At 37.0% G+C, this 22,092-nt stretch overlaps 1 protein-coding gene across 1 annotated transcript in view; it reads right to left on the minus strand.

Moving 5' to 3' along the window:
- Positions 1–21,747, minus strand: part of LOC144434285 (MAM and LDL-receptor class A domain-containing protein 1-like) — a 58,811-nt gene extending 37,064 nt beyond the window's left edge. Inside the window, exons 1-35 of the mRNA XM_078122737.1 lie at positions 21,543–21,747; positions 21,114–21,250; positions 20,626–20,736; positions 18,325–18,526; positions 17,218–17,352; positions 16,705–16,830; positions 16,180–16,310; positions 15,552–15,636; positions 14,771–14,896; positions 14,233–14,489; positions 13,732–13,896; positions 13,073–13,313; positions 12,772–12,906; positions 12,301–12,566; positions 11,607–11,724; positions 11,051–11,194; positions 10,378–10,634; positions 10,188–10,278; positions 9,844–9,981; positions 9,232–9,429; positions 8,802–8,954; positions 8,305–8,442; positions 7,810–7,953; positions 7,348–7,478; positions 5,033–5,114; positions 4,538–4,678; positions 4,049–4,227; positions 3,119–3,293; positions 2,811–2,948; positions 2,421–2,686; positions 2,066–2,300; positions 1,611–1,694; positions 1,268–1,437; positions 964–1,093; positions 205–354 (exon numbers count right to left, since the gene is read on the minus strand). Coding sequence (XP_077978863.1) covers positions 205–354; positions 964–1,093; positions 1,268–1,437; positions 1,611–1,694; positions 2,066–2,300; positions 2,421–2,686; positions 2,811–2,948; positions 3,119–3,293; positions 4,049–4,227; positions 4,538–4,678; positions 5,033–5,114; positions 7,348–7,478; positions 7,810–7,953; positions 8,305–8,442; positions 8,802–8,954; positions 9,232–9,429; positions 9,844–9,981; positions 10,188–10,278; positions 10,378–10,634; positions 11,051–11,194; positions 11,607–11,724; positions 12,301–12,566; positions 12,772–12,906; positions 13,073–13,313; positions 13,732–13,896; positions 14,233–14,489; positions 14,771–14,896; positions 15,552–15,636; positions 16,180–16,310; positions 16,705–16,830; positions 17,218–17,352; positions 18,325–18,526; positions 20,626–20,736; positions 21,114–21,250; positions 21,543–21,747 — 5,584 coding nt within the window. The remainder of the gene's footprint in view (positions 1–204; positions 355–963; positions 1,094–1,267; positions 1,438–1,610; positions 1,695–2,065; positions 2,301–2,420; positions 2,687–2,810; positions 2,949–3,118; positions 3,294–4,048; positions 4,228–4,537; positions 4,679–5,032; positions 5,115–7,347; positions 7,479–7,809; positions 7,954–8,304; positions 8,443–8,801; positions 8,955–9,231; positions 9,430–9,843; positions 9,982–10,187; positions 10,279–10,377; positions 10,635–11,050; positions 11,195–11,606; positions 11,725–12,300; positions 12,567–12,771; positions 12,907–13,072; positions 13,314–13,731; positions 13,897–14,232; positions 14,490–14,770; positions 14,897–15,551; positions 15,637–16,179; positions 16,311–16,704; positions 16,831–17,217; positions 17,353–18,324; positions 18,527–20,625; positions 20,737–21,113; positions 21,251–21,542) is intronic.
- Between the last annotated feature and the right edge of the window lie 345 nt (positions 21,748–22,092).

The raw sequence follows: 22,092 nt of genomic DNA on the forward strand, positions 1-22,092 counted from the left end.
AAGTGAAGAAATCACATCCCTCTGAAATATACCTTAGTCCTTGTGGAATAAAGTTTCATTTCAACAAAGACCATGTGAACAGTGAAGTCCTCATTTATAGTGAAAATATCGCGACGAGATTCCATCATAGATTCTGATACAACAAAAACCTATCATGACGACGTCAATGTATAATGTTTATGTGATTATAAAACGAAATCTTACCATCTTGACTATCAGTGGTATGGTCTACAGGCGGTCCCAAATCTGTCGGGTCAGTCGATCCTGAAACTCTTGTCCAATTGAAGTCAGAGGATTCCTCGAAACTCCATGTACACATGCTTTGTTCGAAGTCACAGTTATGAGAATCAGGAGCTGCCAATAGAATAGGACATATGGTTAAAGTATCGGACGACAAAGTTTTGTTTTTCTTTTGGTAACATCAACATATTTACGTCAAGGTATATGAATGATATTGTTTCATAATACAGTTTTAGATCTCAAACCATTCCGTTATCAATCATAGACCTTGTAATGTCATGTCATGTCATGTCATGCAATGTAATTTTAATTTCACTCTTTTTAACCTTCCATTCAATTTATCCTTTTCATCTGTGTGTATTCTGTTTTAATTAATTACTCTGCTGAGCTGCAGTGAACTACTTACTTCGTCAATCAAGCTTTCTTGCTAATTGTTAGTCTGCCTGGCATGGCTATTGTTAACATTTGCATTGTAAAATAATATCTATTCCGTACAAATTGTCCCCGATGAATTTTGAGTGTACGTTCCTGTATTGGTTGGGAACAATCGTGATACCAGTCACGGTAGCAGTGTACATTAATACTTTACACAATAAGTCATAGTTGGTGTACGTGTTGTCTGTGGTGGCACCAGAGACACGACACGTACGCGATTTTGCCTAGTAGGGTGACTCTAGGGTCTATGGTGATGGTGAAGCCTTGATGGCGGTGTTTAATACTTACGATAAGTCATGGTTGGTGTAGGCGTTGTCGGTGGTGGCGATGTAGGAGGGCACGGGCCGTCTTCTAAAATGGTATCATCAATCGCTATGTCTCCTCTATTCCCATTCCCTCTTACACCTTCAATGATTATCTTTGGAATAAAGAAGTAAAATATTACATGGATCTGACTTCTATCACTTATACCATGTTCACAATGGAACCAATATCGGTCATGGACTAGCTGTGTCATGAAAAGGAGAATTTCTTTTAAATATTTCTTGCAAGAGCGACTGATTGATTGATTATGAAAGTGATAATATCTTACCCAATATTCAACCAGTGAAGTCACTGTAAATTGTCCAAAGTTCCATATTTCGCCATGGTCACCCTGGTCTGTGAATTTGACAGCTAACGTTTCACTTCGGGATTCGAAATAGACCGTCAAGGAGCCGATTTGATCACCATACATGTGATACCAAAATTTAAAACATTTTCCTGTGGTAAGAAAAGCATAGGTTATATTATTCTCGTAAAATGTACAGGAATATGTGGCTAGACGTAACACTGAACCAACTCAAATCATTTTAAGTCAAATAATTACCTGCATTTTCAATATAATTTAAGTGTTGATAGTGTGGAAACTTCGTAAAAATGTACAAGTGTCTTACCTGTTGTTGGACTCAAATGTTCACTGACAAGCCACGCCCTGTCACCAGTCGAACCATCATTTGCTTCAATGTACATATAATACCCTGGAAAGATGTGGTAAAACTTTGGCATTATCTAATAATCAATTAATACAACTGGCTTGAGTTAATCTAAGACATCTTGTTAACATAATGAGACACGATTGTTCTTGACACATTGCGCGCGCGCGCACGGACTGACGGGACTCATAATCTTGTACAATTTAAGTCAATACATACTTTTTATTTACAATTAAATATGAAGATAGCGCCCTTTGCCGACGTTGACAAATATCTTTGTATTCTTTTTTTCCGTTCAATGTCAATGATGCGTCTCTTGGCCAAAAAATGTGTCTTTATGCATTGTACAACATATACATTTTAGATAGTACTTCACACTGTGGTCCTTTAAAAGTACATGCAAACTACGTATATACCTTTACTTGAAGCATCAGTGTGGTCAACTCTAGGGCCGGTATTTCCTGTATTCGTAGTGCCAGAATTTCTATACCAATTGTAGTTATCATCCCTCTCTACTTCATTTGTCCAACCACAAACATTTGATTCAAAATCACACCATCCCTCAGGCTGGCATGGAATTGTGTCAATATTGACATCATCTATGGCTATATCTCCCAAAGCACCATCCCCTACTACTCCCTGGAAGGAGATCTGTTGACACAATAAATATTCTTAATGTTATTATATTGAAAGTCGGTATGCTGCGTGACAACAACTGCAATGGAAGAGAATGCATCATATAAACAGAATATCATAAAGCCCTAAACTTACCACGTAATCATTTCCCGTCAACAGTGGTGGTAAATATGCCTGTCCCCGTCGCCAAATATTATCTTGGTTGCCGGCTTTGGACCAGATTGGACTTGGCAAGACATCACCAATGTCGCTTTGGTATACGAACAGACTACCTATGTTGTCTCCATACATGTGATACCAGAAATTCAAACATCTTTCGCCATCCGAGGCAAATGGAGTCGTTGTAAGAATGGCTCGTTGATTCTGTAACTCTGATGATGTGTTAATATAGGCAAAGTAACCTGGGGAAAGGGACACGGGGAAAAAGTATTTTATTGTTTCAACACAAGGCCAGAATTTAATTATTAATAAGAATGTGAAATCATATGTTAGTTTGTACAAGTTTGGCACCATATGTATATTTACCTGTATCAGTTTCTGTTGTATGATCAATCGTTGGACCAGTGCCATCAGTGTCTGTACCACCTTTTCCCCTCAACCAATCAAAGTCATCATCTTCATCATTCGTCCATCGACAGAAGTCATGCTCAAAATCACACTCCTCTGGGAATAGAAGATAAAAAGTCAGTAGAATGCTTTCATCGAATCCATCTAGTGATTATTTTAGAAAGACTGTCAATAACTTACACTGGTTTCGCATATGACTATTTTCCGTAATGTTATCAATTTATCAATTACAAATGACTCGAGGGAGAGTGTAAATTCAGTCTTACTGTGAGGGGGACATTCCCCGACTTTAATAGATAGATCATCAATAGCTATGTCACTTCGAGCGACGGAAGTTTTATACTGGGTGCCTTCAACAACGATTTCATAACTGGTCGCCATATATATGTCACGCTGTCCATGTCTCCATTCATTGGCCTGAGTACCCATACGTCTCCATATCTGAAAATAGGATTAAAAATGAAAGTGGGCACAATTGCAATCATCATCATCATCATCATCATCATCATCATCATCATCATCATCATCATCATCATCATCATCATCATCATCATCACCACCACCACCACCGCCACCACCATCATCATCATCACCACCACCACCACCACCACCACCACCACCGCCGCCGCCGCCGCCACCTTGTCAGTATGGTAAGGGTTTCAAAACATCAGTTTAACAAATTACACTTACCATAGTTTCTATACCATCACTCCTCAGATAAATACTTACCATAGTTTATATACCACTACTCCTCAGACAAACACTTACCATAGTTTCTACACATCTCTTCTGAGATAAACACTTACCATAGTTTCTATACAACTATTCCTCAGACAAACACTTAGCATAGTTTATACACCACCACTCCTCTGATAAAAACTTGCCATAGTATATACACCACCACTCCTCAGATAAATACTTACCATAGTTTCTACACCACCACTCCTCAGATAAACACTTACCATAGTTTCTACGCCACCACTCCTCAGATAAACACTTACCATAGTTTCTATACAACTATTCCTCAGACAAACACTTACCATAGTTTCTACACCACCACTCCTCAGATAAGCACTTACCATAGTTTCTATACCACCACTCCTCAGATAAACACTTACCATAGTTTCTACACCACCACTCCTCAGACAAACACTTACCATAGTTTCTACACCACCACTCCTCAGATAAACACTTACCATAGTTTCTACGCCACCACTCCTTAGATAAACATTAAGATCTCCCATTCGATTTCCAAGCATGTGATACCACAATTGAAAACAATAACCATCTCTTGGTGTTGGTGGAAGAACATTGGAAATCAGACGAACTCTATCTCCACCGTTTAAGTCGTTGGCTTCAGTGTAAAGATAATAACCTTTATAAAGAATAATAGTGTCATTATTATGTAAAGTTCATTCACATCATTAGCGCTCTGACCAATGGGTTTCATTATTGATGCAAGAGTAAACTTCATTGAATCATCATCAACTAACATTTTACATGGACATAAGATGACCTCTGACCTGTATCATTCGTATTCATGTTCGCACAAATGATACAACACATGTACATATGTACAGGCTAAATTAGAAGTTATTTTTGTGGGTTTTGAATTTTTAACTGTCAACATCATAACACAATGATAGAAATTCACTGCAGTCTGCCTTTAGTGAAATGTCATGTACCCGCTGTCGTTCCTGTGGTGTGGTCAAACTTTGGCCCAGTGTTGGAGGTTGGTGTGCTGCCTTTGCCTCTGGTCCAGTCATTATCATCAGTATCATCTTGTCTCCAAAGACAAAGGCCGTCTTCAAAATCACAACCGTATTCTGTAAGACGTATGAAAAATGACACATGACGTTAGAAGAAAAGCGAAAAACTATCACTGTGGAGAGTTGATACTACATTGTATTTCACACACACACACACACACACACACACACACACACACACACACACACACAAATATATATAAATATAAACGTAAATGCATATACATATACATATACATAATACACACAAAGTATGAAATAAAATGAAATGAAAAAAGTGGCAGGCAGGATAGAATACGTAAAATGTTAACAAAACAACTATAATAACAATAAGAGATACGTGTATCAAATTACTTGAACATGCTGTTGAGATTCTCAGTATAAAACAAAGAAAGGCTCATGTAAAATTACCTGGACAGGGAGTAGAAAGAATCTCGATGTCATCAATAGCTGTATCCCCTGTCGATGTCCCATGTGTTGCTTCGATCAAAATCTGAATAGAAATGTACACAAATCCCATTCACATAAACGTCCAAAAGACAGAAACAAAAACATGGCTAATGTCGATGTAGCACTACTGTACAACCTGTTGGTGTAACTTTTAGTTTTAATGATTTGATGATTCATTTGCATAAATTAATGATTTTTGCCACATCTGAAGAGCGCCAATTTCACGTTTTATATAATTTGGTACATATATTCATGATACCAGTGAACAAGTGTCTCATACAGCTTATTAATGTAACTCTTAGTTTAAATGATTCATTTGCATAATTAGTGATTTTTGCCACATCTGAAGAGCGCCAATTTCACATTTTATATAATTTGATACATATATTTATGATACCAGTGTACACGTGTCTCATACAGCTTATTGACGTAACTCTTAGTTTTAATGAGTCATTTGCAAAATTGATTATTTTCAGTAATTAGGCTATATTTCAAAAATGCACACTTCAAATTTCAAATTTGGTACATGCATTGATATGGTTTACTGGTGTAGTTGTTTATTGTAGTTAGCCCTTTGTATAATTAATAATTTGAGAATACAAGCTTCAGATTCCATATAATTTGGTGTTCATGTTAATGGTAACAACTGGTATGTGTCCTACATATCTAGTTTATTCAAACTCAGTAATTAGACAATATCTCAAGTATAAAAACTTCAGATTTCTTCTAGTACTGTATATCATATATAATAGCTATAGCTAAGAATTTGGCATTCCAACAGTTGTTGTGTGTAAGAACGAAAACCAGGCCTAAAGATTTTGCCCTGACGGAAGGCATTCAGTTTAAATCTGGTGTATTTGATATGAACATGGTTTTAGAAGCTAGTTATGTATGTGTCAATTTTATAAAATGTTGTTCCACTTGCCTAGCCTATCGTCTTTGTTGCTATCCTTGCAATGTACACCATCATTTTGCTGTTGCTGTGGGCGTGGCCTTGCTGCTAGACATGTATGTGTTTATTATTGTAATGTTTATCCCCTTGCCAATCCTCCCTAGTACTTTTTTCTGCAAAATACGCCACCATTTGTCTGTTTCCATGGGCGTGGTCATACTACTAGACACTTATGTGATCATTATTTGAATATTCATCCCTTTGCCTATCCGCCCCTGCCATCTTTGCTATAAACACTTTTTGGCTGGGCGTGGTCTTGTTGCTAGGCATATATGTGTCCATTTTTTTTATTCACTTGCCTATCCATCAATTTAGTTATCTCTTCAATATGCACTGTCATTTAACTGTTTCTAAGGGTGTGGTCTTGTTGCTAAACATCTTTGCATACACTTTGAATGTGTTATTCTTTACCTACCAATAATGTTGTTATTGTAACAGTTGCTAAAAGACACTTGCATTTGGCAATTGCTAAGGGCATGGTCACAGTTGCTACAAACATTTGTATCAATTCAAACATTTCGAACTGTATCAATTTATATAGACAACTCATACATACAAACATACATTTTAGTCCCATCCACCTGAGATATAATATTTTGACCAAAAGCACATTTTAGACCTAATTTGTATATCAATGATAAAATCATCTTGTTAGAAGAATTCTTAATCAAGACACCCCTAGAAACATTGCAACCAAATTTCAGACTGTTCTGCCGAGTAGTTTTGAAGTGCACCTTTGTAGACTAATTTGCATGTCAATAAAGTGATCATCTTTACTTGAACAATTCTTAATCTATCCATCATTTAAAACATTCCGACCACTTTTAAGTTTAAGTTTTTTTTACACAATATTAGTTTTTTTTACCTAATTTGCATCTCACTGATCTGATCACTTTACCTTGTACAACAGTGCCCATAGCACTCTTGAACTTTGCAGTTCAGGTGTGTTTAAAACGATGACACTTTTGTCGAGGATTGACATGGAAGTAGTCAGAGTACATTTGCAGAGTTCACTCTGTATTTGGATTTCTATCCAGGTTGGGGTGGCTTAGCATAAGTAGCCTAGATGTTAACTTGAACTATACGTACGCATAGCAAGACAACACTGTATGTAGTCAGACAAAAATGCAATGTGAAATACTATCTATCTATCTATCTATCTATCTATCTATCTATCTATCTATATATCTATCTATCTATCTATCTATCTATCTATCTATCTATCTATCTATCTATCGATAGATTATATTATATTATATTATATTATATTATATTATATTATATTATATTATATTATAGATTAGATTACTCTAAACAATCTTACTTGATATTCCACAACTGAGTTGAAGTCAACAAAGCCCTGCAACCAGACATCACCATGGTTACCATTAGTGTACCAGAGTCGTCTTTTGGTCCCTTCTGTCATATTCCTCAGGTACACATTGAGTTGTCCAGCTGAATAGATGGAAGTACGTATGTATATAATTAGATACCAAGAACAAGCCATACATAACTCATGTGTTAAAAGGATAGGAGGTATGTCTGTCTTGTTTTGAACCATCGCTCGATTAAAATGTTGTTCCTAGTTTTAGGACGTTTAACACATACATGTTCCAAATGTAATTACAGCATGTAAATAAAATCTCAGGCGATGAGCGTCAATACAGAATCAACTGTGGATAATCTCTATAGGATATATTTAGGTCACAGATTGGTAAATCAAGCATAAATGGAAAGTTGCGTCAAAGTTTCTAATCAATATGATGAGTTTACTACGTGTACGTACAACTCCCAGTATGCAACATATGATACCAGAAAACAAGGCAAGAACCAGAGGTTGGTTGGAAGTGTTCACTTTCTAGAACAGCTGTTTCTCCTATGGCCGGTGGGTCATCAGGTGAGAAGTACGAATCAAAGAATATGTAGAACCCTGGAAGAATGAAATGATTCTGCATTACTGACATATCGAAATGCATGTGCATATATACACGTGTAGTGTTGCCTAGCAACAGTATTATTCTTAATACATCACGTCTTTAACTGTTGTTTCGTCACCATTCTATGTCCCCTTGCATAATCTATGGTAAAAGTACACAACATTATTGTGTCGGTAATCGTCGTGAGATTGTCTTACTTATTGGAGTGTTCACTACAGATTGATGATCAGTAATCATTGTAATGACTCTGTTCTCAAAACATATCACGTTTGCTCATAGCTAGCACCTGACAATCATGATGATACACTAGTTTGACTTTGTTATCCTTGAACTATGACCCCTACCTTCTGCTGTACCCGTGGTATGATCTACCGATGGTCCAGTGTATTGATTTCTGGTTGACCCAGCGCTCAATAACCAATCAAACCTATCACCATCGTAGTTGGTCCATGCACACATACCATCTTCAAAATCACAAAATCCTGCAAGATGTGACGTCATTTCAGCATGATGTCATACAACTCTTAGTGGAATATCTATTCTTATTAGCCGTCTACTCTGATAGGCTTTGAAAGTCTTTACTCCTTTACTGCAGGTCGAGTAATCTGGATTATCCAACTTACTAGTAATACAATTGGTACTCCATAGAGTACATCAGTGTGACATACTATACTGTAAATCAGGATCTAAATTGTTGACAATTTGTTAAACTAAATGTTTACTTCAGACAATGAGAGAGATTTTTCCTTTCCACCGGGTACCGCCTATAGATTTACCGTCAACGTGGCATTTGCATGATGTACTTACCAACTGAGGAACAGCAACGTATACCATAGCCTACCTGGAGGAGGACATGCGCCCTCAACGATCTCTACGTCATCAATTGCAATGTCTCCAAGAAGACTCTCTCCAACGATGGCTTCAATGACAATCTCAAAGTCAGTATCACCTGTTGCCGTGTAAGTCCCATAACGCCACATGTTACCCTGGTCAACTAAAGACAATTTAGAACAATGCTCAGTATCTGCCGAGAACCTGCATGGGAGGTACTCTTTGAGATAATGAAAACTGTCTCGATGTTTGAAACTGTTAGAACTGTTTTCAGTCTGTAAAGGTACATGCAATTTATATTATTTCTCTATTGTTGAGATGGCCAGATTTTAAGATAAGACAAGACGAGACGAGACGAGAGTGGACGAGAATAGAGGAGGGGAGGGGAAATATACAAATAAGCATTTGAAAACGAAAAGGAATATCAGTAATAGCTTTACTTGTTTGTGTCCAGTTAGTGGAGCTTGGTAATTCACTGATAACACCTCTCGTATATACTTGAAGAATACCAATGTTTTCACCATACATGTGATACCAAAATTTCAAACATTCATTACTGCCAACAGGAAAGGACTGACTGATTAGTCGTGCTACAGACCCTACCATCTGGCTTGACGAATCCATGTATGCAAAGTAACCTGTAAAATTTAAAATGCCACTGTTTGAATCTATATTCGTGATAGACATCAAAAGGACGTCTCTGATGTCAAGCATCAACGTGTATACGAGTTCTACGTGTGTGTTTTTAATATATGAATCACGGAATAAAAGGCCTTTACGATAACTAATAACGAAGATGAACGAAGCTTCCTTCTTCTATGCAAGAGATATTCAAGGCAATCATTCTTGTTAGGTGTCGAAACAATAGTTGCGTCTTATTTTTATAGATACATATATATATATATATATATATATATATATATATATATATATATATATATATATATATATATATATATATATAAAATCACAATTTGAAACAAAAATTGTATATCTCATATCTTCTGTATAAAATCACAAATTACTACATAGTAAAATACAACGTATCTCACCGACTTCTGTGCCAGTAGTGTGGTCATACTGTGGCCCAGTTGATACTGTTTGTGAACCATTTCTTCCTCTACTCCACTGGAAATCATCAATATCATCTTGCCTCCAATTGCAGAAACTCGTTTCGAACTCACAAATTTCTGTCAATGCAATCAATAATAGTGCATCTAGCTATAGCGTTTCAATGAACTTTTCAAGCTATGATGACGTATACACAAATGTGTGTTAAAGTGAAAGCGGTTTACTAAATGGTACACCACCATAATGACCGCATACCAGTTCACAATTTCTGAACAAATGTCAGTATCTTAGATAAATCATAAACGATCGAATCTTTACAACTTACTTGAGTTTGGACATGATCCATCTGCAATGACAATATCATCTAGAGCGATGTCACCCTGTGAACCTGTACCAATGACGCCTTCAAAAATGATCTATACAAGAATAAAATCATAATGTTCGTGGTCATACACATGAAAGTAAATGTAAATGATGAATTGCTCACAGCAATAGAGGACGTAACTCTTACTTACCCGCCACTGAACGTTACTTTCAAACTGAAAATGACCTTGCAACCATCTATTTCCTTGGGATTGATAACGTGTCCATACTCGTTGTTCAGGTGATGCAAACTGTTGGAGATACACACTAAGTTGGTTGATTTCCAGACCAAACATGTGATACCAAAATGACATACATTTCACGTCGGTGGTTGGTACCTGATAATACGTCTCCAATCTGGCTACATCACCCAAGATGCCCTGTGATGCATCAATGTAAATGTAGTAGCCTGTAGGAAGAATTTGAGATGGTTAGTTTTCTGGTGGGTGTTAACACACATTAATCGTTTTAAGCATCGTCGTCACTGCTAACACCGTCTCCATCACCATCGTTACCATAACCATAACCATAGCAATTGCCACTACCAAATGCCAATTATCAATTTCACTGTGACCCTTACCGTATTCATCATTATCGTCACTATTATCACCATTGTTAGTTGTGATGGGAGACGATAGTCAAAATCCCCTCACGACAAGATACAAGTCAACCATTGCTACATCAATACCATCATCAACATGGTCACCATCACAACTGTTACCATAACCACTCTCATAACAGCCACTATCACAACCATGGTATCAAGTACTGGTATTAAAACCACCACAAACAAGTGACAACCATACCACCATACTTTGTTCTTACCTGATCCCGTAGTGTGATCAAACCCTGGCCCTGATCGTCTTGTCTCATCCCCACGTGACCTACTCCAATCGATGTTATCTTCTGAGTATGGTGCCTGTCTCCATCCACACCAACCACCCGGGTCCTCAAACGTACAAGTTAGCTCTGCAACAAAAATAGTTCTCCCTTTTATGTCATTAATTCAAACTAAAAACATGATTAGTCACTATAAGCATTTACGAGTGAGTGAGTGAGTGAGTGTGTGTGTGTGTGTGTGTGTGTGTGTGTGTGTGTGTGTGTGAGCGCTAGTCTGTGTGACATGTTACTTGTCTGTGCCTGTATGTATATGCAACCATATAATGGACTGATGCCTGAGTTGCACTAAGAAGTTCATTTTCACTCAACATATGCCAAAAACAATTGTTCAATGGTTTATCACTTCTTTTGATTTGTCATCTTCAAACTTTATGTCATAAAGAGAAACTCTAAACTGCTATCTAATACAAAGGTCATGTTTTCGTAGATATTTGTGAAGCGACATGCAAAATTATGTATGAATTGCGTTCTTTATTCTTACCAGCGATACTAGATGGCATATCCCCATGATGACAGTTTACAAATATGACGTCATCAACGGCAATATCTGCAGTTATTCCGGTGAGTGATCCATCATCTGGATAAGCTTTGATTGCCAGCTGTAATGAAGATTGTATAAAATAATGTTGGAGTTGCTGTTTGTTTGTTAATTGTAACGTCCTCTTCTTATCTGGATGATTCTCTTGGTCAATTTTGTGACAGGTTGCTGGTAATAACGGAATGAGTTTAATTGATAGGTGATAAAGAGATTCGTCGCAAGTCAATTAGGATAATTATTCCACAATAACTTTATACTAGTATCTGGATGATTGACAAAATTCAAAAAACACCTGATGGCTCGCCTTTTTTTAATTTTTAAAGTCACCCATATAATTGTTTTCTTGACATAGTCTTTCAGCTCGTTTCAAATGTGTCCCAGACAGTGAATCTTAATTGTGAGCCAAGAAAGAAATACGATGTTAACAGAGACACTATCTTCTCTTCATCGTCATAGCTTTATCGTAACGACCGTTACTCATTAAAAAATAATCATGGTAGTCAATGATTGAAGTGTCCTGAATGCCGTTAAAACAATGCGTTTAACCATATTCATGATCGGTTAGGGTATGAGTGGAGGGTTAACACAGATCAACTTAATGGAGCGCCATCCATATGTTTTCATGACCGAAACTTACTCGATATCCAGCTGGATTTTCTCCTAAAGGAACAACAGCCTTCTTCCATATAACACCTTGTTCACCGGATTTCGTCCAAAGTAACGCGATATCTTCAAATGTCGTCCCATCCTGAAGGTAAAGTTGAAGCCTTCCAGTATCGGCACCGTGTATGTAGTAAGAGAACTCGACGTCACACGCCAAACCAGTGTCCGAAAATACCGTAGATACTAACATGGCCTCCGTGTAAAACAAAGAGTTTTGACCATCCACTAACATGAAATGCCCTTTGAATGAAAACAAGATTATAGAAAAAAAATAAATCGATAAATAATGTAAATGAGTTATATAAATAAGTAAGATTCAATGTAACTTTCTCAAGGAAGCCTCTCTCTCTCTCTCTCTCTCTCTCTCTCTCTCTCTCTCTCTCTCTCTCTCTCTCTCTCTCTCTCTCTCTCTCTCTCTCTCGTATTACTTGTAATATCTCCTCACCATTGACGTTTCCTGCACTGTCATTTCTTGGTGCATTTGGTGAAGTAGATTCTCCAACAATCACACGATCCCATCGAAATATGCCATCACTGTTGTCTTGGTAACCACACATCGTATTTTCGAAATTACAGGTACCTGAAAGAAATGGGCACATATATATGTCAACAAAAGCTGAAACGTTTACATGCTATGCTTATCACGTTACACGGTGTATCCTCCGACCGCATGGGAATGTACAAATAAATGGTGTAATCAGAAAAATGTATGTGTTAATGGCTGCTTTTGTTAAAACTTTACATACCACACATCGTCTCGTCGGACAAATCAGTACAGTGATCTCTAAAGTCACATTTTTGACTCAAAGGTATACAGCTTCTATCTTCACAAACAAATTGGTCAATATCACATGGTGAAGGCGTTGGTGGCGCTGTTGCAGCTGGTGGTAAAGTGCCATGATAAGGCTGACAACCTGAAGAGAACGCAATGTCATCCAAAGCTATGTCACCATTCCGGCCTTGGCCGACAGTGCCTTCAATGACCACCTGTAGAAAAAAAACGGTTATAGAACGTGGCTTTTGAACATTAGTCATGCCTGGCAAAATAGATAACACAATCTGATGCACATTACATTGTATAATGTCCTTGCTATGAATTTGTATACCAAGAATACTAGTATATGGCTATGTTTATGAGAAGACCCCGACCTAACAATGTCCCAAACCTTTACTTCAACAAAAGTATATATATCCCCCCCCCCCCCGCTATGCATGTTTATAAAATATTGATTATTTCATTAGACGTTCACTGTAACTAGTAAATGCCACGGAGTACTCTCCTGACTTGCAAAATACTTTTCTTTCTTTTTCCTGACAACATTTTGTTTGTCTTCTGAATAATTAATTCATCCATTTCTGTCCCATATTAAATGTTGTGAATTTTAATGACGAATTGTTTTATTACCTGGAAATTGTCATTTACAACGAGAGGGATCTGTGTTCTCTCAAAGAAATCGCCAAGTTCTCTGGATCTAGTGTATTGTAACGTCAATGGCCCTCCTTGTGTTGTACGGGTATAGATGGAGAGGGTACCAACTGTAGATCCCAGCATATGGTAATAGATAGTTAACTGAAACAAGAGATGACGTGGTTGAAATTCTAGTAGGGAAACAACAAGACAGAATTCGAAGCAACTACAACTTGAAGAAAGACTATTCATTGGCTACATTTCATTGCTTTGAAGCCAGTAGCTATAAAGAACTACAGAATGCGACAATCTTGCAACTTTAACCCACTTCTTTTCCGTTCGGATGAGTTAAATAATTCGTTGCCAAAATGTTAAGATTTGTAATCTTTGATAACAAATTCAAGAGTTAGTCTACTTGGAATAGACAGTGGGTCATCACTTTTCGTCTTGATCTAATGTCTGAACCGTCGATTTATTGTAGAGAATGTCATAACCTACCGTGCACTCGTCTCCTGGTGTAGCTGGTAGGAAATTCCTACTTCCAAGTCTGGCCACCTCCCCTGGTCTTCTAGGTGACATGGTATTGATGTAGACGTAATATCCAGCATCATTTCCCTTAGTGTGGTCACGACTTGGTCCTGTACCATCTCGTACACCGTCCTTGGCTCTTTGTCGTGACCAGTCGAAGTCGTCGTCAGCAAATTGAAACCAGTTACAAAACCCAGATGCTTCAAAGTCACAACGGTCAACGTTATCTGTTTCGAAAAATATAGTTTGGTTTTCAGTAGTGTTATACCACAATGTGAATTACGCGGAAATTTTAACATAAAATGTATGTACATGAAAACATGTATGTATGTATGTATGTATGTATGTATGTATGTATGTATGTATGTATGTATGTATGTATGTATGTAGGTATGTCTGTCTGTCTGTATGTATGTATGTATGTATGTATGTATGTATGTATGTATGTATGTATGTATGTATGTATGTATGTATGTAAAACTGGTGTACGTCAATCATATATTCTCACCACATTCGATGGCCAGTTCATCGGAGAAATCACCGCAGTCATCAGTATAGTCACATATCAATGCAGCGTCTATACAGGATCCTCTGTCACATCGGAATTGACCATTCGGACAAGTTGGCCGAATATCTGAATATCGATATACAAGAAAATAATAAATTAGTTTTGTATTAATTGTTGCTTTGATACATTATTCTCAACGAAGTTTGCAATGTTAAACATATCAAATATGATCGCTACGCTGTGCTGTTTACACATGCAATAAAATCAAATACAAGAATTTGAGAAATAGTATAGCCCCAGAGTTATTTTGTCTTGATGTTATTGTCTCATTTTGTCTTGATGTTACTATCTTATAAGTGTATCTGCCTTGGCTTGGTGTTGACAGATTCTTGAGATAGTAATATCAAGACAAGTCGCTGGGCTCCGAAAAGTAGACAGTATAGTTGTTTCAGTTTTGTTTTACTGTAGATTTAGAACGGTCATAATATACCAATACACTGCCAATATATACAACCAAGACAGATCAGCCCACTGAACTGATCATATGGCACGTCGCGAGACTAAATTCTCCGATGATCCTTTTCTGTTCAAATTCAATCAAATAGTCATCATCTTTTAAATAAGAACATCCCGTTTACGAGAACGATACGTTTATAGCTTTGAATTATGACTTTCTGACAGGGGTAATTTTCAAATTGAACACAGTGTTTTCAAAACATTGACACACAAGATAACACTCAGACAGTACAGCGCATGTCAGAGATATTACCAGAATACTAACCCGTGAAAGGACAGTTATTCAGAGATACACTGTCAACCGCTATATCTCCTCGTGGACCAATGGGATGTGATGATTGAAAGGTAAACTGTGATAGAAAGGAACAGTTTTTCTCTATTAGTCGACAATTTAAATACTGAATATAAAATGTACGGAGTTAATCAAGAACTTACTATTGTTAACTTTAATATTCAAAATTTAGCTTGACGAGTCAATGAGTGGTCGCTGTTCCTCCATCTTCCGTCTTTATCGGGAATTGACCGCTTCAATTCCGTCCATTGGTTGGTTAGTTGGTTGGTTGGTTGGTTGGTTGGTTGATTGGTTGGTTGGTTGGTTTGTTGATGTGAGTGCTTCTTTTCTTTAAGTTCTGCACTTACATGTTTTAATACAACATCTGTGAACCTTTTTAACGTTGCCGGAGTAAACAGTATCAATTTTTTAACTTTGAATTTACTTTCATTTTTGTAGTATTTTTAATGTATCAAATATATAAAATAGAACCAAGTAAACCGTTTCATCACTTTATATTTATTCGTAGCTCGCAAAGCGTATGACACTTAAATCCTTGAAATACATGTAAGTGTCACTATCATAATGTATTGCAATGAATTGAATAAATAAAGACACTCACCGTAAAGTCGGTATTAATTCTACCAATGCCTACAACGGCTCTCCGCCAGGTGTTAGCCTGATTTCCACTCATAGTCCAAAGTCTGGTCGACATGTCAGCTTGTTGTAACATCACGTCAAGTTTTGCTATATCTATAACAGATAACGAGGTAAACATACGAGGTACTAGAAGTAGTTCAATAAGTTGCAAATGCAAACGTCTAGTTTTGATTATCTGGCAAAGTTCTAGAATAAAAGAAAGGTCCGATGTAATGCTTATGGTCATGACTTCGCTGATAAGATAACACTAATGCGAGAACCGGAGATTGTAACATTGGCCTTTAAAGGCTCAGTTCAGATTAGGATTAAAATGTACATGTAGGTCCAAATAACAGTTGTCTAGCAGAGGTTGAGAGCTATGGAAAAAAAATATAACCCAGCGCCCTTCTTGGTATCAATCAACTTATTTAATAGGCCCATAATCTTATAAGCTTTTACACTCACAGCTTTGATGAATATAGAAGTTAAAAACAGTTTCATTAGTTACCTTCACCATACATGTGGTACCAAAATATCAGCTCGCACGAAGCACTGCACGCCCCCAGCGTTGGGCTCTGAATAACAGCTGTGTCATCCAATAAGCCATCGCTGGAATTCGTAAAAATATACCACCCTGAAGAAAGGAAATTGATTACTAGAACCCTAGAAATGAACAGTAAACGATACACAACTGTATGATATTGAAGAATACAGCTACTATCCTACCAGTAACGGCATGACGTGACGTACAGCTCTGAGGTAGTCCATATTGAAAGGTTGTCCTTTCAATTATCAATACTGACCGTAGTGTGTTTTCGCATACATTACAAATATGTTAAACTAGTGTCACTTACAGACGAAATATTCATTGTTTTTATCGGTGAACTTGACCTAAACTGTCTCTCATTTTGATAGATTAGTCACGTTATATTAGGCCCATGCATCATTCTCCTATCTGATTCTCTTTAACAAAGTTCACACCACAAAGAATTATGTGGTTTGAATTCATTTACTAATTTACCGTATTGTGATCCCGTTGTTTGGTCAAAACTTGGTCCAGTTTCAGAATTCCCAGTTTCGCCTTGATTTCGAGACCACTTGTAAAAATCATCAATGATGACGTAACGACACATATCATAATCAAAGTCGCATTCACCTATCCATTCATAAATAATAAAAACGTAGATTAAAATAAAACCACCACCTTAACCTTAGCCTCGGCAGCTTGTACATTATACATGCATCGTATTAATTTTGAAATATCATTGCTAAGGTAATAATTGACGATACATACATGTGTATTGTGAATTGTATGCTTGGCCTCTTAACACAATCAAAAGTAACATGGTGTATGATGACACCAATATATTAAACTTTTTAACTTTTTGACAAAAGTATGATAAAAAATAATACACTGTAGGCGGATATTCAGTGTGTCTGTATAGCTATGGTAGGGCTGTTCGCAGTTTAGATAAAACGAAAACTTCAGTATCGTACAATATGATAATCGCACAATCCATGAATTGTTAAAATTTCACAAAAAGTCCTGACACTCTGTTGGATAAACTTCTTATAAATATGAGATCCCATTAGAAGTCGAAAGTCTATACTTTTACCTTTATGTTGTTTTTTTCGGGAGGGACGGAGGCTTAGTAGTTTAAAACTTCATTGTATACATAGAGAGATGACATACATAGTGACTTTTTAAAGTTTGCATGTTCTCGTTGCACTAAAATATTGAATGAGAAATTCACCTAGTTGTAAACTATCGTCTATATAAACTGTTACACTTGAAAAGTGTGTGAATTCATTTTATCTAAACGACATAGCATAAAACTTGAAAAGATATCAATACATTCACTTTTTTCTCATTTTTATATTCTTCGTATGAAGTGATTATACCTTGTACGAAGTACTAATGCTTGATGAACCTCGCGAGATGTCTGTCTGTCTCTCCCTCTATGTATGTGTTTGTCTGTCTGTCTGTCTGTCTGTCTGTCTGTCTGTCTGTCTGTCTCTGTCTGTCTGTCTGTCTGTCTGTCTGTCTGTCTGTCTGTCTGTCTGTCTGTCTGTCTGTCTGTCTGTCTGTGTGTGTTTGAGTTAGGGTTAGCACAATATGCAATCTTACCACAATTCCGTTCATCGGCACCATTGGGACAATCGTACTCCCAATTACATCTTTGTGTATGGTCTAGAGTGGGTCGTCCAGGCCCACAATCGAACTGTGGTGGCGGGTGACTAACTACACATGGTCCGCCAGTCACATAGGAGATGTCATCAATTGCGATATCCGATTCGGCATTCTGTCCCACAACACCTTCGATGACAATCTGATCAATGAATATTAAAGATTTATCACGTTTCACATAAAATGGCATCGTTGGAAAGAGTTTTAAGAACAGGGTCAGCTTATTAAAACTCAACTGTAATATAACAGCTGATGCTCTTACCAATGCTGAGAAACAAGTCTTCGTCGAAGACATATCTCCCAATATTTTAACGTACTCATTCATATTCTGAATTTTTAAGACAAACATTGCCGTCATTCTATCATTATTGCAAAAGTCACAAATTAAAGTGATGTACACAATTGGTCTTCAGCATTTGACAGTTTGGATCCCAACCCCTCCCCCTGCCCCATGATCCCATCGTATTTGTTCCCCTCTAGCTTCACTGGTCAGGACTAAAAACGTGCCCATTAGGTTATTATTTATGACACGTCCTGCAAGACAATCATTTACTATCGTTCTTGAAAGGTACGACAGAAGGGCCCGACTTAGGAGGGTGCATAAGTCATACTACCAAGGCCTACAAAACCCATATCCGGGCCATAAAGGTTTTATCATATACCCAATATAGTAATAAATATTATTTGAATCACATAATTGCATAAATTGGCAGTGAAATATTAGTTTATTCGCAAAAACGTAAAGTAGTGAAGAAATTCACAAAGCCAAATAAGATACTGAACGATCGGATATTGATGAACGCGCCACTTGCCATATATGGACAAAGTGTGCCTGGCGTGATACGAAAAATTATTACCTGGGTTCAATGTGCGTGCTCTCAGTTGAGCTGCATTGGAATCGATACAGCTGATACTGGGTATAGTTCTTACTATACGACTAGTACGATGAAGATATGGCCAACCCTTTCAGATTAGATATTTTTCTTCTCAAAAAAATTTCAACAATTCAAAATCGATTAGTGAGATCTTATCGTCATTCAGTAATGTAACGAATATTTTACCAATATTTCCACTTTCAAAAAAAATATTTCAATTCTATATTTATACTGCAATAATCACAATATTTTTATGTTGTGACGCCTCATGTTTATACTTTGACAGATCCGAGTAAAATTCCTGCACAAGCTTGGTTGACAATGATTTGGTTCATTTTAGAGCTGTGAAAACCTCAACGACCATTTCCATGATAACATGAGTTAGTTTACATGTTTGATTTCATTGTACGAGCAAAACTGCCAATTCACAGACCTGAATCAAGCCAGCAGTGACCTCTTAATCATAACAGTTATTTGTTCAGTACCGTAGTATCATTATACACGTCAAATTTATATGTATATAATACTACTATCTTGAGCGCCGCCTGATTTGTTTGCTTTAGTACATTTGTGACAACCAGTGCTTGCTACTGTTTGGCATCAATCAATGTAGCAGATATGACCTTGTTGCCGTGATCTTATCATCAGCTCATTTTATATGTCAAAAAGTATTGATTGGTTTGTATAAACAATACAAAACTTTGTGATATCATCATAGTTTTGACTGGTTATGAGAGGAAAATGATATGTCTGTTCCCACGTTTCACCATGAAGAAGTTTTACCATCACTTGTAATAAGCTACCAGTCACTTCATTGCCAATCCTGGTACAAACCAATAGCATCACCAGTATTTTCAGATCATTTATTTTAAAAAGCAACTCTTACAAATCGCAAAATTAACACAAGTTTACCACCCAGACAAATCAAAACCGATTATTCCAAACCCTGAGTTGCCGGATTGGTAGTAGATTGTTGTTGCGTGCTTTCTCAATATGTGTTAATTTTTCTAGATCCAGGGATGCTAATGGAGCTATGATGTTGTACTGATATATCTATGGATTGACTAGATAGTTTATTAAGTGACTTTGGTGAAAACATTACATACATGGGCGTATATAACTTTGTTATAATGTCCATGTAGGCAAAACATTATTGACCGGCTTTCACGCTCAAAAACAGACGGTCAAGGCCATGTGACTAGGCATTGGCAAATCATAATACGAAATTAATGACGTGTGTTACAATGCGTGAATAGAACTTTAAACAAGCAATGTTAGGGAACATTTGCCTATCCAGTCGTGAAGGAAGACAAATTAAGCAGACCTAAACTGTCTAAACTACATATGTAGACACAATTGCCATTACCTTGTACACATCAATGGAGTTGATTGAAATATTGGCCGAGTTCCATTTTCCACCCACTTTATCGCCTGTACTCCATACAATTGATTCTAACGTATCAACAACAGTTATTACCTATGATGAAAATAAACAATAAAATAACAATTACAGCTATAATGATTGATTTTTTTCACTTGTTACTGAGCAGCGGTACTCAAATCAAATTTAATTTTTCAGGAGTCTTTCCTTTCTAAGAATTTAGTAAAGTAAGAACTAATAACCTCCAGATGGTAAATACATACCAAAAAAACGAGCAAAATTAATACGTTGAAAATGTTGGAAGACACCATCTTTTAACAAAATGTGAAATTGAGAATATCCAGAGTTAAAACAACCCGTGCCTGCATATAAAGCTATGAATAAGGCGGTGTATAATTAGGTATGCAGGGCTTTACTTACATTCAGTGTACCCACTCCAGTGTCATTGATGATGTATGCAGGGCTTTACTTACATTTAGTGTACCCACTCCAGTGTCATTGATGTAATAGTAGAACTGAAGACAAGCTATTCCAGAACTGACTATTTCTGATTGAAGCCTTGCTGTCTGGCCGATCGTTCTCTCAACAACTGGCATACGCATATAACTACCTGTAAGATGTGAACGCGTAACAGAAATAGAGTTTTGGGGCAATTCTATTTGCTAATATTCATATCAGTTTGACATGTCAACTTACTATATTTGATGTACACAATGACGCTACTGTTTGTCCTACATGTATACGTGACAATGCTAATTAATGCCATCATCATGATGACAACCACAATCACAATCTAAAGTTGGATTCACCTTTTCCACCAGATAAACGTTTTGCATAAAAAGTGTAATTCCGAACTTATAAAAACGTGTTTGTTTGCAGTAATGAAAGACAAATATTCGTACCTGATGGGGCGTTAGTGGTATGGTCCATCAAAGGACCACCACCTTGTCTATCGTAGCTGCCATCATCACGTAACCAATCCAAGTTATCGTTAATCTGATTAGTCCAGCTACATGTATCGTACTCAAAGTTACAAGTCACCGCTTGAGACGATTGAAGTCCCGCCAATACGATGGTAAAAGTGAAAACAAGCCGGTTTATAGTCATTTTTCTAAACGCTTTTTCCGCGCATACTTTGGTCACAAAGCACCTGGAGTTTAAAGTAGACTAGGACGAAACAAATAAAGGTGCTGCTACTAGGCTTGGCTGACAAGAGTTTATATTGTGAATTGATTGCCTACAAAATTTATTACATCTATTGCATATAACTATAAATTTCTTCATGACATGTGGTTGATTTATGTTAAGCTACAATTGCCGACATCAGACCGTAGACGAACGGAACCACTTCTAATTTGTTTGTGAACGTGAACTTATTTGTTTGAGAACGTAAAAATACCATACAGCTTCTCTTATCAAATGATAAAATGTAATATTTATAAGTGTCTGTAT

This window comes from Glandiceps talaboti, chromosome 4 (genome assembly GCF_964340395.1).
Source record: "Glandiceps talaboti chromosome 4, keGlaTala1.1, whole genome shotgun sequence".
NCBI lineage: Eukaryota > Metazoa > Hemichordata > Enteropneusta > Spengelidae > Glandiceps > Glandiceps talaboti.